This window comes from Mobula hypostoma, chromosome 15 (assembly GCF_963921235.1).
Source record: "Mobula hypostoma chromosome 15, sMobHyp1.1, whole genome shotgun sequence".
Lineage (NCBI taxonomy): Eukaryota > Metazoa > Chordata > Chondrichthyes > Myliobatiformes > Myliobatidae > Mobula > Mobula hypostoma.
In genome coordinates this window covers 52,615,719-52,633,568 of record NC_086111.1, presented here as the reverse complement: position 1 = coordinate 52,633,568, position 17,850 = coordinate 52,615,719, and the positions used below count along the sequence as shown (strand labels likewise).

General features: G+C 38.0%; 1 protein-coding gene across 5 annotated transcripts in view; it reads right to left on the bottom strand.

Annotated features, from left to right (window-relative positions):
• Positions 1-2,701: 2,701 nt before the first annotated feature.
• arhgef3 (Rho guanine nucleotide exchange factor (GEF) 3) overlaps positions 2,702-17,850 on the bottom strand; it is a 267,167-nt gene continuing 252,018 nt past the window's right edge. For 3 of the 5 annotated variants that reach the window (XM_063068058.1, XM_063068061.1, XM_063068062.1), the window contains 7 exons: positions 16,184-16,246; positions 15,555-15,651; positions 15,301-15,377; positions 10,904-11,161; positions 6,462-6,632; positions 4,828-5,014; positions 2,775-4,247 (listed from right to left, as the gene is read on the bottom strand). In XM_063068058.1, coding sequence (XP_062924128.1) covers positions 3,898-4,247; positions 4,828-5,014; positions 6,462-6,632; positions 10,904-11,161; positions 15,301-15,377; positions 15,555-15,651; positions 16,184-16,246 — 1,203 coding nt within the window. In that variant the 3' untranslated portion in view covers positions 2,775-3,897. Of the gene's footprint in view, positions 4,248-4,827; positions 5,015-6,461; positions 6,633-10,903; positions 11,162-15,300; positions 15,378-15,554; positions 15,652-16,183; positions 16,247-17,850 lie in introns of all 5 variants that reach the window. The other 2 variants (XM_063068059.1, XM_063068060.1) reach the window with 2 other exon arrangements.

The following is a 17,850-nucleotide window of genomic DNA, read 5'->3' as shown; positions in this document are numbered from 1 at the left end:
AAATTTGTGGCCTAAGGTAGAAGGAGATGAGTTATTAACTTCAAACTTTCTGCATATTCACTCAAAGAGTTGAACTGCATGTGCATGTAACGAGAGCTGTATAACTCATCTCCTTCTACCTTAGGCCACAAACTTATCAATCACCCATGCTGTGGACACTTTCTGGAGGTCCAAGATTTGTATATTCCACAACCACTGGACTAAGTATGTAAATGTAAGGGGGGGGGGGGAGAGGAACTACGGTGAAAAATAAATGAGCTAAGTTTCCTAAAATTGACCCCATCTATCATAGGCCACCAACTTATCAATCACCCCTCGTATAATCGAATTCACCCTGAAATTTGAGAAGCTAAAGTCAGATGTATCAGTATTACGGTGGAGTAAAGAGAATTACAGAGGTATGACAGAGGAGTTAGCCAGAATCGATTGGAAAAGAACACTGGCAGGGATGACAGCAGAGCAGCAATGGCTGGAATTTCTGAAAGTAATTTGGAAGGCACAGGATATCTACATCCCAAAGGGGAAGAAGAATTCTGAAGGCAAGATAACACAACCAGGGAAGTCAAAGCCAACATAAAAGCAAAAGAGAAGGCATATAATAGAGCAAAATTAGTGGGAAGTTAGAGGATTGGGAAGCTTTCAAATACCAACCGAAGGCAGCTAAAAAAGTTATTAAGAAGGTAAATATGGAGTATGAAATCAAGCTAGCCAATGATGTTAAAGAGGATACTGAAAGTTTCTTCAGATACATGAAGTGTAAAAGAGAGGTGAGAGTGGATATCAGACTGCTGGAAAATGATGCTGGAGAGGTAGTAATGGGGACACGGTGGACAAACCAAGTAAGTATTTTGCATCAGTCTTCACAGTGGAATGCACCAGCAGTATGTTCCAAATGTCAGGGGTCATGAAGTGTGTGAAGTTACTATTACTAGGGAAAAGGTTCTTAGGAAACTGAAAGGTCTGAAGGTAGATAATTCACCTAGACAAGATGGTGTATAACCCAGTTCTGAAAGAGGTGGCTGAAGAGATTGTGGAGGCATTAGTAATGATCTTTCAAGAATCACTAGATTCTGGAATGGTTCCAGAAGACTGGAAAATTGCAAATGTCACTTCACTCTTCAAGAAGGGAGAGAGACAAATGAAAGGAAATTATGGGTCAGTTAACCTGACCTCAGTGGTTCAGAAGATGTTCAAGTCGATTGTTAAGGATGTGGTTTCAGGGTACTTGGAGGCACGTGATAAAATAAGCTGTAGTCAGCATGGTTTCCTCAAATTAAAATTTTGCTTGACAAATCTGTTGGAATTCTTTGAAGAAATAACAAAGCAGGATAGACAAAGGACTATCGATTGATTTTGTGTACTTGAATTTTCAGAAGGCCTCTGACAAGATGCCACACATGAGGCTGCTTAATAAGCTGTGAACCCATGTTATTACAGGATGCATAAAGCAGTGGCTGATTGGCAGGAAGCAAAGAGTGGGAATAAAGGGAGCCTTTTCTGGTCGGCTGCCAGTGACTAGTGGTGTTCCACAGTGGTCTGAGTTGAGACAGATTCTTTTTATTGTATGTTAATGATTTGGATGATGGAATTGATGACTTTGTTGTAACGTTTGCAAATGATACGAAGATAGGTGGAGGGGCAGGTAGCCCTGAGGAAGTAGAGAAGCTATAGAAGGACTTAGACAGACTAGGAAAATGGACGAAGAGGTAGCAGAAGGAATACAGTGTCCAGAAGTGTATGGTCATCTACTTTGGTAGAAGAAATGAAAGGGTTGATTATTTTCTGAATGAAGAGAAAATACAAAAAAAGTGAGGTGCAAAGTGACTTGGGAGTACTTCTGCAAGATTCCCTGAAGGTTAATTTGCAGGTTGAGTCAGTGGTGAGGAAGGCAAATGCAATGTTAGCATTCATTTCAAGAGGACTAAAATATAAAAGCAAGGATGTAATGTTAACACTTTATGAAGCACCGGTGAGGCCTCACTTGGAGTATTGTGAGCAGTTTTATTTAGGAAAGGATATGCTGACTCTTCAGAGGGTTCAAAGGAGGTTCACAAAAATGATTCCATTATTAAACACTTATCACAAGAAGAGCATTTGATGACTCTGGGCCTGTATTCACTGGAGTTCAGAAAAATGAGAGGTGACCTCATTGAAACCAACTGATTGGTGAAAGGCCTTGTTAGAGTGAATGTTTTCTGTGGTGGGAGAGTTTAAGACCAGTGGACAAAGCCTCAGAACAACGGGTTGTCCTTTTTAGAACAGAGATGAGGAGGATTTTCTTTAGCCAGGGAGTGATGAATCTGTGGAGGGCAAGTCTTCATGTATATTTAAGGTCGAGGTTGACAGATTCTTGATTGATCAGGACATGAAGAGATACAGGGATAAGGCAAGAAATTGGGTCAGAGAAGGAAAATGTATCAGCTATGATGAAATGGTGGAGCAGACTCGATGGGCCAAATGGCCTAATTCTGCTCCTATATCTTATGGTCTAACAATCTCCATAGCAAATTACAAAAGCGTAGAGGAAAATACAAAATAGAGCTGCTGCATGACTAAGTCATGTTTGCATTTGATTTGATGGGTCTACTTTTTGCCATTTGGGTGCACTAGATTACAATTTATGGCTCAGCCACATTTTCTGAACTCTCTAACCCCATCAAATGCTCAAATTTGCATATTAATGTACTGGTCAGACTCCTCACAAACTAAAACGCTGCTATTTGGTTCCAGTTTTTCATTCAGTTCAGCATTTTAATTTGACTGCTAGTAAAAGGCTGGTAATGTCGTTAAAAAAAAAATAGAACCACTCCGTTTTACAAAATTACCACGTCTGAGTTTATTCCTTTTACTGTCATGTTCTTACTCTGGATGTCTTCCAAATAATGAGTTTACCAAATGAATAATAGTATTACTTCCAGGACTATGCTTCTTCCATTGGTTATATGTCAGTCCATATCAGTCTTAAATATTGCAACAGCCACGTTTTACGCCATCTTCTATTAATTCCTTGTCTAGCCATTGAATAGCTATCCGCAGAACTTGTGTTTTAAAATGAAATGTTCCAAATATACTGGGAATAGCCAAATAGTTTTGCAATTTATGTAAAAACTATAAATACAAGGAATTCTACCAGGCAAAATTAAACATTATTTTTCTTCAAAATAATAAGTGATATGCTTTGGCATCTTCATTTTTCTCATGACTTGTCATTTTGACTCATACTATATATGAGCATATTACATACAGAACAAAACATTACATGGGCAAACATTCTGAATAAATTCATCTTGTGAAACTGAAAATATTACGCAACACATTCATAACTTGGCAGATTTAGGGGTTACGTTTATGATGTCTTGAGTGATGGATCTGTCCAGTCAGTAAGAAGTGATTACTAGGAAGCTTCCTCTTGGAGAAATGACCAAAAACAAACTCCATTAAGTTATAGTTGTAATTGGTCAGCGCCTGTTAGAGTCGGCTACGAATTACTTTTTCCATTCATTTTGAGTGTTTTGTTCAGCTTCGCTCACTTGTTGCCTGGTGCTCTACATAATCATCTGAACTGCTAACTTGCTGCTTCCAAGTGTATCGATCCACATAGAACTGGTCCAAACGGTAACCGTGATTGAGAAGCCTGCAACCCAGCAAGGTGCTGCTGACAATAATAAAATATTTTATCCATCCAAATGATGACGTTAGAGAACACAATAAACCAGAAACAGTGGAGACAACAAAGTCCTGCTGGCAGGGATAGACTTGGCAGTATTTGTCAAGTATGCGTGATCTAAACACCAGGAACAAAATCACAAGGATTAAAAGTGCTTTTCCAAACTGCTCCTTATGGAATGCAAATACTGTACAGGTAAACGCCATGGACTTCTACAGATTGTGTTGACATCAAATATCTGTCTCTATTCTCTTTTGATATACACAACAGTTTGTTTCTTCCATCTGTTCATAGTCTCCACTAATCTCACTGGTATCCATACTACAGTCTGATTCATTGTCTGATTGCTCCATTGTTTCCAGCTTTGGTTCTTCATGTGACATGATGATGCCATTTGGAGTTAGGTGGGTGCGCCTCTTACATCCCAACGTCGTTGCGTCACCTGATGAACGCTGTACAGCTTCTTTAGCCTGTCTGATGCAGTTCAGCCATTGCTGCTTGTTGAAGGCATCGTTGGCCTGAAGTGAGTGGGACTGCCCTTCAGAAGGATCTACAAAGCTTACTCTGAAGAAGTTTTTTGCTAAAATGGAAACAAAGATTAAATTAATAATAGTAAAGGCAATACCTACAGTTCAAACACTGCGCACTTGCAACTAGAACAGTGTAATCTGGATAAACAAATTAAGTTTCTCTGGGTAAAGAGAACTGTTTCTACAATTGTAATAGCTATTTTGAATTTGCTATTTCTAAGTATCTCATGTTTTGCATTTTGGAAGGGAGAGGGGAGGGAGCAGGAAACACCACAGAGATGTGCTGTAATGATCAATAAACAAGTTGTTTTGAATCAAATTACCTTGCCTAATGTCTCAGGGCTGGCTGTGTCTGCACCCACCCCACGCCCTACCTCAGTACCCCTTCTCTGCTACCTGTACCACACCCCTCCCACAGCGTTCCACCCTCACCATATCCAATATCATTTGCCCCCGCCAGATTTACAAACTCGATCTCTGCTCCACGTTGACAAATACAGTACTGTGCAAAATAGTTAGGCACCCTAGTTATGTGTGTGTGTGTGTATATACCCAAGATTTTTGCACAGTACTATACATATACATCAGTGCTGGGGGAAGAATAGAGGAAGTAACAAATGAGTTTCATACTTCTCTCGTTATTGCTGAAGGCACCTCTAATGGATCCACCTAACCGCACTTCCCCATCCTGCAGGTCATCCAACACCAGATCCCCGACAGGGATGGGTTGCCTGTACAGCTGGTAGCACAGCTGTTCACTGCATGTCACCACTCGGGTAATTACAAGCACTTCTTGAAAAAGGAAAACATGGAGCTTCTGTAAAACGAAAGAAAACTAGTTTAGACTCTACTATTAATACATGGACTTGCATTGCCTTCACAGTACGGACTTAGTGGACTATGTTCTGCCAAATTCACTGATCAAATGAACTTTAATTTTATCAGAGATAAGTAAACACACTCGAATACCAGACAGCTTTTAAATAAAATCAAGCAACTACCTTCAATCTCTTGTGTGCTAAATCAATTTATCTATTCTGATTTATATATCACTCCTGTACATTGCCCAGTCTTTTCAAGAACTTGATGTTAAATGAGAAGAGGGAAGTGCAGAAAGAACAATATGTTCTTTGTTCAGTATTCTATTTTCCAAAACAAAAGAGGAATTAGGAGGATAACTCAAATAATAGCTGTGGCATTAGGAAGAAAGCAAATCAAAGATGTTTGATAGCTCAGCGTATAATTTCATTTTGTCTTCACACAGACAAGTTCTCTTTTAAGATTTTGATAACAATTGGAGTTAAACTGCCACTTCCCCATTACAGAAGTAATACACACAGTTCATTTATAAATAATGCACAGCACACAACTGTAATATCCAGAAAGATCAACTATAGTATAACATAGCGTAGTCAATCATACCAAGAAAAGGAGACTTACTCATTTTCAGATTAAATTAATTTTGACAAAGACAAAGGCTTTGTTGGGAAGTTCAGAACTCCTCTCATGAATGCATTGATTATTGCAAATCATGTTTTAGGATAAATTGAGCACAAAACATTATTTTCTCTGATGGGTTGCAGTGTTTTTGTACCACAAAATAGAATTCCTTCTGATTGTTTTCCAAGTGTATATTTTGCACAATGAAGGAAAGGTTTGTTCAAAGTTTCTGCATCCTACAAAATTTCACATCAGCCTTAACCCTGTAAAGGTCAGCCTGCAGTGACCCATCTGTGTTATGCACGGAAGGAAAATGCATCAAACACAGAGGCCTGCCCTTAAGCTATAACATTAAAGTCAGACAGCTTGAAAGAGAAGACTGGCTCAGAACCTTTCATCATACTTAACTTACACAACAGATCTGATCGATGTGTGTCACAAGAGCCAGTTTCTTGACTAAAAACTCATTTTCAAAGTTCCACTTTTAAACTCTAATCACTGCATCAGTTTGAAAAATGTGGAAGTTTCTCACATGTATTTCAATATAAATTGTTTTATTGCATAATACATTATGGAAAACAAATCAAGTGTAAAAGCCAATATAAAAGTTTCGATTCTATAACCAAATAGTGCATAAATTACTAAATAAATGCTAAAAACATTGGTAACAATATTACCTAAATTGCAAGCAATTCTTCACTTCCCATTTCATTTCTCTATCAAAAGTGTTTTAAGACACCAATGGCTTGAAGCATTTTAAGATATTCTTAATACACTCAAAGGAAAGCACATAATGGTGAAACAGGAAATCATATATCACTTACTGCTCCTCTATTGTTCTTCAAATCTCCATGACAGCACAGCACTTTAGAATTTTCAATCAGAGGATCTTTTTGACTCTCCTCGAGAAAGACCAGTCTTTCCTTATAATATTGACATTCTGATTCCCCAGTCTTCTTGTTGATTTCAGCTACAATCCCTTGAACAATATTAATCTGCAGCACAAAACAGAATGGACAGTGAGTCACATGGATCAATAAACCCAGCAGGAAATTAGTAAAGCTGCATTTCATTATCACAGCAATTAAAATACAAGCCATTAATGTATTGTCAGTCTGAGTTAGAAGGTGAATTTCATTCACCCGAATTAAACCTCAATATTATAGAGACACAAGAAGTTTCAGATTAAATACACCAGGAAGTCTGCAGATGCTGGGACCCTCTTGGCTTCACCTTTCACCTTCTAGTTGGCCTCCTTGCCCTAACCCCACCTTTTTATTCTGGCATCTTCCTGCCTCCTTCTCAATCCTGAAGAAGGGTCTTGGCCCGAAACGTCAGCTGTTTATAGATGCTCTCTGACCTGCTAAGTTCTCTCAGCATTTTGTGTGTGTTGCTTTTCACATTAAAATTTAATATTAACCTGATTATCTATTAGGACTTGATTGACCCAAAACTCCCATTTAAATCCCCCAAATCCAAGTGCAAAACTGGTTCCATCAGAGAACAAACCAAATGCATGTAAAAATATGTGGATATTTTTAGAACACAGGCACACAGGCCACATTTATTTTGAGCATTCTGCAATTCAGGAATTCTTGCATGTGTCATTATTTCTCTGGAGGTCTTAACTCTGAGGTTTGCTTTCCTTGAATGTCAAATCACTTGCAAATAACAGCTGTATCAGTCTAATCCCTGCCCAATGAAAGTATCGCTGTTTATTTATATCATCACACTTTCCTTTCAACCCAGGCCCTCAACATTTTGTGCTAAGAGAGGCAATAGCATTTGTATCTGAGAGCAAATATAATTCTGTACATATCCATAAAGAGCTGAATCAGAGACAGTGTTAATACAGAAAACTAAAAGTACTGTCAATAATATTTATTTTAAACATTTTATTAAGCATCGTCTTTGAAAGCTAGTTTTGTGAAAGTATTAAAATCCCTAACTAAAGTTTAAGAATTAAAGCATAACTTTGAGATGAAACAATCACAACACAATAAAAAAATTGTGTTCAGTAAAAATCATTTTTTTACTGTCTGACTACAAACCAAACACTTTTTCAAATGGCAACAGGGTGAAGCTATTAGCTTGATGGAATCTTATTTATCAGCATTTTTTCAAAGCTGGATTAATGGAGATTTAATGAAAAGCCTGATCTGGTTTATATCCCATCACTGCTGTCCAGTTCTTTTAATGCACTCTGGTAGCTTGGACAGTATCCAATCAGTGGCTTTTGACAAGAGAAATGATCTTATCAAAGAGAAGTAATAGCGGGGAGAGAAGCCATACAGAAATGTTTATTTTTTTATCAGTTTTAATCGGTGAAACATGCTAGAAAGGAATGCAGGAATATTTTATTTCACGTTTGAAAATACGATGTAATATTTGAAAAGTGCTATTAACAAAAGAACCAAAAAATCAATTTTTACATTTCAATTAGTGAACACTATTTAAGACTAGTGTGCACAGTAAACACTATCTGTTTTCAAAATGAGCTATAACCTTGTAGTATTATTTTAGTTAAAAGGACATTTTCAATGACATTTCCCTCTTCATGTTTAGTATCAGATCCTTAAAAGAATAATACAGAAATGATATATAAATCTGAGTAAATGAACCGATTTCTCTATAATAGTGATTGCTGATTTTATTTTAACCAGTTAAAGTGGAGAAAATAAAATACTGCAAATGCTAGAAATCTGAAAACAAAAACAGAAAATGCTGGAAATACCCAGCAGTTCAGGTATTGCTCCCTGAAATGTTAAGTCTGTTTCTCACTTCACATGTGGAATATTTCCAGCATTTCTGTGTTATCTCATGAAACCAAAATTCCCTGTTTTCTTCCATTGCAAAGTGATTTGAGTGCTTTTAAGTTCATGTCAGCCATGTGACATGCTCTGCAGGTAATATTTACATATATGTAATTTCATCCAAACAAAAAATTGATGAACATTGTAGTGAAGTAAGTGAAAGGAAAGAGGCATAGGGTCTTCTATCTTATCTACTGTGCTGCATGAAAGTGTAGTTAAAGACTGCACTGCAGTTTCCCCATAGTTAACTGCGTTCACTCATTCTAAATGAAATCTCTGATACAAGAACTAGGGACTTGAAAAACAATGGATCACCGTCAAAAGAACATGTCACCAATGCAAAGTTCAAATTTCAAGGTAAATTTATTATCAAAGTACATATATGTCACCATTTACAACCCTAGGGTTCATTTTGCTTGGGGGCACTCACAGCAAGTACAAGAAACACAATAGAATCACTGAAAGACCACACCCAACAGGACAGACAAACAATCAGTGTGCAAAAGACAAGAAACTGTGCAAATACAAAAAGAAAAAAAGAACAATAATAAATAAATAAGCAACAAATATCGAGAATATGAGGTGGAAAGTCCTTGGAAGTGAGTCCATAGGTTGTGGGAACAGTTCAGTGAAGATGAGTGAAATTATTCCCTCTGGTACAAGAGCCTGATGGTAAAGGGGTAGCAACTGTTCTTGAACCGGGTGGTGTGAGTCCTGACTTCTTCCCGATGGCTGCATCAAAAAGAGGCCATGGCCAGAACGGTGGGTGTCCCTGATGAGGGATGCTGCTTTATTGCAACAGCGCTCTGTGTAGATGTGCTCAATGATGGGGAGGGCTTTACCCACAATGAACTGGAATGTATCCACTACTTGTAGGATTCTTCGTTCAAGGCATTGGTGTTTCCATACAAGGATGTGACGCAGCCAGTCAATACACTCTCTCCACCACACATCTATGGAAGTTGGTTAAAGTTTTAGACTTTATGACAAATTTCTGCAAACTTCCAAGGAAGTAGAGGTGCTGCTGTGCATTCTTCTTAATTGCACTTACAAGCCAGGCCCAGAAATGTGCTCTTATACGATAACCCCGAAGAATTGAAAGTTGCTGACCCTCTCTACCTTTGACCCCCTGATGAGGATTGTTTCCTTGTCCTGAGGTCAATAATCAGCTCCTCGGTCTTGCTGATATTGAGTAAGAGGTTGCTGTTGTGGTACCACTCAGGCAGATTTTCAATCTCCCCTTTACACGTTAATTCATCAGCACTTTTAATTCGACAAACTTAAATAAGGCACTGGAGCTGTGCTTAGCCGCACAGTCATCAGTGTAAAGTGAATGGAGCGGGGGTAAAGCACACAGCCTTTTGGTGCCCCTGTGCTGATGGAGGTTGTGGAGGAGAAGTTGTTGCCAATCTGAACTGATTGGGGTCTGCAAGTGAGGAAATTAAGGATCCAGTTGCACGAGGAAGTATTGAGGCCAAGGTATTGAGGCTTATTGATTAGTTTTGAGGGGATGATAGTATTTGATGCTGGGCTGTGGTCAATAGAGCATCCTGATGGATCTACCTTTGCTGTCCAGATATTTCAGGGTTGAATGTACAGCCAATGAAATGACATCTGCTGTTGACCTGTTGTGACATTAGATAAATTGGAGCGGATCAAAGTCACTTCTCAAGCAGGAGTTAATATGTTTCATCACCAACCTCTCAAAGCACTTCATCACAGTAGGTGTAAGTGCTACCAGACGATAGGCATTGGAGCAGGTTACCACGTTCTTCTTAGGCATTGGTATAACTGAATCCTGCTTGAAGCAGGCAGGTGCCACAGACTGCCAAAGTAAGAGGTTAAAGATATCAGTGAACAATCCAGCCAGTTGAACAACACAGGTCTTTAATACTCGGCCAGGTAACCTGTCTGGGTCGGATGCTTTCCGTGGGTTCACCCTCATGAAGGATGTTCTCACATTGGTCTCAGAGACTGAAATCACAGGGTCATGAGGTACTGTGGGAGTTGGTGAAGGTTCCTCCATGTTTTTATGGTCAAAGTGAGTTTATCTGAGACTGATGTCTTGTGGTCACCGACGTCATTTGGTTACACTTAGTAGGCGGTGATAGCATTCAAGCCCTGCCACAGCTGTCAAGTATCCTTTACTGATTCAAGTTTGGTCCGGAATTAACACTTCACACATGAGATAGCGTTCTGGTGATTGTACCTCGACCTCTTGTATCTAACTTGCAGGTATCAATTAAGGAATCAGATTAAGGACACATTTATCTCTCTTAGGAGGTAACCACAGATATTGACGGAAATCCTACATTACAGAGAACTCAGATTCAATGATTTGATACGTTGCCAGTTTGAACATTTAATTCTGCAGCTCAGCTAACCTCTTGTCTTTACTGCACAAGTGGCAGAAAAAAAATACACCATCACAATGAATTGCCTCTGTTACTTACTGCTTCTTCCAAGTGCTGTTTATCCGGGTGGTCATTTGGAGTATGTCTGAGGATCTCTTTTAAGAGCAAGGGGTACTTCACCAATCGACTACGTGGAATATCCAGAAAGTTCCAAAGGTCCAACTTGCGACTAAATGGAGATTCTAAACAGCGCTGAAGAAAGTCGTGTACTCGGTGATCTTGTTTCTTGTGATCCAAAAGGGCCTTAGCTGCTACTTGATTGCTGCAGTAACTATCATAGGAGTTCAAACATGGAAGCTAAGGAGAAGAGAAAAAAGGTCAAAATGTAGGTCAAACAGAACCACTACAATTCTACAATGTCACTGCATCAGATTCACCACAATCTGACTTGGAAACGCTGGGAATAATTTGCAGCTCAATTACTACTTGCAAAATTCAGGTTATAAAAATTCTGGTTCATACCCTTTATCAACCCTGCCATTTCTCTTACAGTTGTTGTCCGGTTGCCTGTGCCTTTCCAACAGTCATCACAGAATGGGTAACCAAAACTTGGTTGAAGAGGGACTGATCATCTCAGCAGGGTACTTGAGTGGCGAGCTGCCTTGACAAGCATCATTTCAAAAGCCAAAGAATTTGATTTTCTTATGATTCGAAATTTTAAAAAATTTGTTGAGATCAGCGCAGAATAGGCCCTACCAGCCCCACGAGCCACGCTGCCCAGTAATCTGATTTAACCCTAGCCTAATCACGAGACAATTTACAATGACCAATTAACCTACCAACCGATACATCTTTGGACTGTGGGAGGAAACCAGAGCACCCGGAGGAAACGTACACACTCCTTACAGGCAGCGGTGGGAATTGAACCCGGGTCTCCTGTACTATGAAGAGTTGTGCTAACCACTAAGCCGCCCTATTATCTTGGGTCTGAAAGATTTAAGACTGAAGTTGATGCAGCTCAGTTTAGTTTAAGCAACACCTGTTACAGTAACTATGATCTATTCACACTCCTGTAAAACTGCTGTGTATCTGATATTTCACACAGCGGTTACTGCACAACTAAGCCTAACCTAATACATCGGTGAAATGTAGTCACAGCTGAGACCTTTAAGGGAGTTATAATTGTAATATAATCCATCAAAAAGCACACATAATTTTTCAAAGTGTCCTTCAGTTGAAAGTTGAGAACAGTTAACTAAACAGATTGTGTAGATCAAGTAAGGGACAGCAAAATGAAAAGTCACTGCATGCACCAGGGTGAACCTATTAATAGCTACTGAATGGCACCACATGCAGGGTTGCTTCAAGAATACTGCACTGCAGCTAACGACTACCAAGCTAAACCACTCAAAGTGAGACTGTCAAGATTGCCATCATGGACCCTATAACACAATGTAAATGAGCCATGGTTCACTACAAAAATAATTAGGGCTATTACAGAATCATTTTAACTTGTGCTAGAGAGCAAAACTAATTTATACAATATGAACGCAAGACGTATTTCGTAAGATTTGGGGATTCTTTTTCACCCATGGCTCCTTTTTAAGAATGTACCAGCTAAAGACATGCAAAACAGCTGCTATGCAAATCAAATCAAGGGAGGATTATAACGCTGTATATTAACTGTTTAATAGCTGGATAAATAATTCTATTTCCAATGCTAGAAACTTTATATATGTTATTTAAAAGTTGATTATTACTTCCCGCAGTGTGTAGCCCTTTAACCTCCCCCTGCTTAAGGACTTTATTTTATGGAAGGCCTGTCAAAAATATCATTATATTTGAAAAAACCAAAAATACTGTCATTTTCAATTCATTAATTAATTGGAAATATGAGAAGGGTTTAGACCAAACTGAGACACGTTAGTTTTACCCAACCGATGGCAACTTGTTGCAATCGTCATCCTGCTCAGTATGAGACACACTGCAGATTCGGACATCTAGAATGTCCTTGGCTGGGAATCTTTGGTATCCACTGGAATATGACTGAACACCTCGAAGTCAGATTCCCGTCTAAATGTTTAGAAACAAATCAGCAATTTTGTATTTAATGTAAGGGATTCATGACCTCCCGGAATCAGTCTCCACTTTTCAACTGTACTACATCAAGAATTGTTTATTGTGCATTTCTTTGGCCACTAGTTAATGATCAATAACCACAAGGACACAAATAGGAGTGTTTCTATTTCCTGTAATGTTAAGCTTCTGAATACTGCCAGACAGAATATTCCTCTTTCTGACTGTCTCATTTTGAGTGCTTTGGCTTGGTAGTCATTAGCTGCAGTGCAGCATTATTGAATAAACCCTGCAGTGCCATTCAGTAGTTACTAACAGGTTCACCCTGCTGCACCAGTGATTATATACTTTGTTATACTTATTTTACAGATACTCAACCAAAATGGATGTTAACAAAAAGGCTTCAACTTCCAGAAAGCACTCCTGCCTCTTCATTGCATTTTACAGCCTCCATCTTTCAAAACTCCACACCTACATAACAGCACCTCTAGAAAGGAGAATCAGGGCTCCCATCAAAAGTGTTTAGTTCCCTTATATTGTTCTTCAATTGTCTGCATTTTTTTTCTTTGTCTTGCACAGAGTGCTATCTACCTATCTATTTATTTATTTATTTTTTTGTTTATTTTCTTTCCTTTTTTTTCCCCCCCTTTATTTGGATCCTTTTCCTTACTTGGTTCCTTTCGGGTTTTTTGCTTTGTGGCTACCTGTGAGCAAGCAAATCTTAAGGTTGTCGAATTTCTACATTCCTTGATAATTAATGAATCCTGAGTTATGAATCATAAATTCTAGAAGTTAACAAATACAATGCCATTAGAGGTAGAAAAGGGGACTATGGAAATGCCAGGTTGACACCAATAATGAGGAAAATACAAGGACCTATTATTAAATGAGTGGTAAAGGGACACACTTTGTGACCTGAAGTGCCACAAGGCATGGAAAATAACAACAAAGGGACACACAGAAAAAAGGATTAAGTGGAGTTAACATGGATTGATGAATAATTGTAAATTAACATGCATCTCCAGCAAGAATGTCACCTTGTAGACTTTCTTTGCAAGAGGACTAAAATACAAAAGTAACATCAATTACATGGTCCCCTGATGAGATTGCATCTAAAAAATTGGATACAGGTCTTGTTTTCCAAAGCAGAATATACTTGTGCAACAAAGATTCAGCAAGTTGATTTCTGAGTGTAAACTGAGTAGACTGTACTTACATTCTCTTGATATTAAATTTGATCTTATTAAAATATACAAATTTATTTTTTTATGTATTTAACAGGATAGATGTCTTGACCAGCTGAGGTGTTTGGAAACAGTCTGAAAATTAGGGGCTGGCCTTACTGATCTAAGATGAGAAAAAATTATTCACCCAGAGTGTTAAGGAGCAAAGGAGGCTGAGAGGTGACTTGATAAAATATATATAAAAACTATAAGAAGCAGAGATAAATAGAATCTTAGTCCCATTATAGAGGAATTAAAAACAAGAGGACATAGGTTTAAGGTGAAGAAGGGGTTTTCAAGGGGATGTTCCCCCCCCCAATACAGAAAGTGCTTGATACTTGGAACTTGCTGCCAGGGGAGATGGTAGAGCCAAATACAATCACTATGTTAAAGAGACATTCAGACAGACAATTGAATAGGCAAGGCATAGGCAATAGGCAATATGGAATTAGCAACAGGCAAATACAGATATATTTTAAGTAAATGGGATTCATGTAGACGGATAAAATGGGTGGCATGTGCCTCTATCCTCATATTCCTGGGCTAGTGCAGCCAAGTGGCACTGAAGTAAAAGGTCAGCTGTGACCTTATTGAATAGCAGAGGAAGCAAGGGGATTGAATGACTTCCTCATGCCTCATGTTCTTATGTTCTTATTAGATGGAAAAGACCATAGTCCCATCCTCACTAGAAAAAAATATTTTATCTCCTTTATGTTTCAAATTTGCTTGTCTCCCTAAACTTAGTCACTATGCAAAAAAAAATTCCCAAATTTCACATTTGGCATCTTGGCCAGTTTGTGCAGCTTCCATTTCTAATTGGTTAATTAACTGAAAATGACAGGCTTCCTTGGTTGTTCTTTTAAAAAACTCTAATTCCTCTTTGCATATTTTAAAGGAGAGTATTCACAATATTTCTATATAGATTAAGTATTTTTGCTTTGATGCAGATGGGATATTTGTGCATTGATGCTTCAGCTAGGGTTAGCCAGCAGCAATCCCAAAACAAAGCTGCTGGATTTGCCAAAATACAATTTTAAAACACTTTTTAAAAACAAATAATAAGCTTTTCGTTGCATATCCGCCAAGTACTCTCACTGGCTGTAAGGGCATGTTCTCGAGACGGCTGACATAAATGCACCCATTAAACTTCTATAAATGCTGATACACATAACAGAAAGGCTGATGTCGTTTTCTTACCCAGCCTACAAGGATGTGGCCAACATGTTCCGTTGTCCCATCTGGTTTCCTGGCTTCCCGGAGCCGACTCAGAAGATCTGACCAAAAATAAATGAGGAAATGTGTGGGTCAAAGCAAGGAGGATTTCCTCAAGAGGAAGCATACAAATAGTTACTGAAGCATACAGGGTTTCTTGTGAACCACTGAGTCCTCTATCACATCTGTAGCAACTTCTCTGCAGTGCTTGTTTGTTTTGTCTAAGATGAAGGTCATACCTTCGTGCAAGGGGATAAGTGAGTCCAGTGTTCCAAATATCTGATTCAACTCCTGTTCAGTCATAATGGACAGCTTGAGCATAGGATCATGATAAGCCTGCAAAAGAATTCAGTGCCGAATATATGATTACCTTTATATTCCATTTAGAAATTAGATTTTCCTAAAAGTGCATGCATTAAATATCATTGACCAGTTATTGTTGATAGTTGTACTTTTGTAATCAGATTAATTCCACAACAGGATTTTTCAAATAAAATTTAATTCAAGGGACGTAACAGCTTCAAACAAATGTTGTGATCCCATAATTAATTCAAGGACATTTTTACAGCAGCTTGCACCTGAGTCCAATATTTCCATAGCACAGTGTGTGAGTTATTACTGCAATAGAATGCTTACTCTACACAAAAACAAACATCTTTCATGTCATTTGAAAAAACAGCACTGATGATACATTGAAAAGAAACAGGGATGTTTTATAAACATTAGGATAATGAATTAATTTGGAAATGCAAGTCATAAATAAGAACAATAAATTTCAAAGTACAGCTATTCAATTACAGTAGTGTTAAAGCAGAGTAAAATTACAAATCATTTTTTATCTGAGAACCATAACTGAAGCTTGCATTACCTTTTTTGCTAGCTTTAAGTCTTCAATTAAAACTTGTTCTCCCTGAGAAAGTTCAAAAATTGCCTGAAGAATGAAGAATTAATTAAAGTAATTAAAGCACTTCATCATAATAGGGAAACTGATCACCAGGTATATACCTATAGTCATATTCAGGAGATGCTCTCATTTTGGCCAACCCAGAAACAAATCATGAATGTAACCACTTACACAGAAATGCAAATCTAATGCTCATTCCAGTTGCTGAACTGTTATTTCATATTTTCAAAGTAAACTTGCTTATTTTCTGAACAAAGATTTTAGGGATTGAGGGGTGGACAGGGAGGAAGGGACACCTACACGTTTCCACCTGCAGAGTCCTGTTAACTTTTAAAATTTTCCAGAGAATCTTGAGTCAAATTTAGCATTTTCAGGTGATGAGGAACAACACTTTGAAGACAGCTGAATATAATTGTCATAATGGATACATACAAAAAATCACAAGTAATTTAGTAATATCTTAAGATAGACTTTGCACCATGGGCAATATCAAGAGTCTACACATCACTCTGTTCTGAATTTACATTGAATTCTATTTTCTTTTGCAAATACCCAATTGGTCCATATCATTATTTATTGCTTTGCTATTCCCTATCCCTTTCTGCCTTATGAATATATCAGGGCCCATTTAAAAGGCACCATTGTCCTCTCTTCAATACCTCTACATGGGAGTAATTATCAGAACCTCATCATTTTTTGCTCACCGCAGTTTCAAGCATTCAGGCTTGGAGATGCAAGAAACGGCCAGGAGTGAAAATGAAACTATTTCGCTACTTCAACACTTCGGAATTACGAAGCTATCAACAATCATCTTGAATGTCACAATGAAACTGAAGATTTGGAGGTTGCAATTATTGATACCATTGATAGAAGGGAGTCCATTATCTGACTAGGTGTCTGCACTGATTTTGTTTAGTTACAGTCAATCAAAAGAACACAGCAGATGAATTCTTCCATAAATAACTATTAGGAACTAATACACAGTTTTATAGTACTGTTGAGGGATTGGTAGTGTTCTAATTTGTTCTGTATTTATAAATTGTTACTCAGTTAAGTGGTAGTTTCTCTTTTTTATTCCTTTTAACTATTTCCATGAAGCTTTGGCTAATTGTGGCAGCCACTTAATTGGACCAAAGTGTACTCGTTCTGATGTGTCCCAATTTGGAATCCACTGCATTTTACTTCTTGGTACAGACTTCCACTTTATAATTGAATTGAAAACTTCAACTCTATACATTCCATTCCTCTAAATGATTTTCAATATAGTGAACAATCAAGTTTGCATAGGTTTCTGTGGAACACCACATCTTCTACCTTTCTGAGAAGCCACCTTTAACCTTACAGTCTATTTGCCAATTTCTACCCTATTTTCAATCCACTCTAATTACTACCTCTTGTCTGCAATGCTCTTTTGATACAAGTTTCTTCTGTAGCACCTTAATGAAAACAAACTTAAAGTCTGCGCTAACCATATTGCACTTTTCTGACTGCTGTATCTTACAATAGAGGTTGATTGAAAACTTTATGATGATCATTTTTATCATTTTCCACAAATCTGATATTTTATTTCTAATTCACTTATTATGCTGATAAGTCTATAATCTACAGTATTCATTTTTTAAATTAAATCT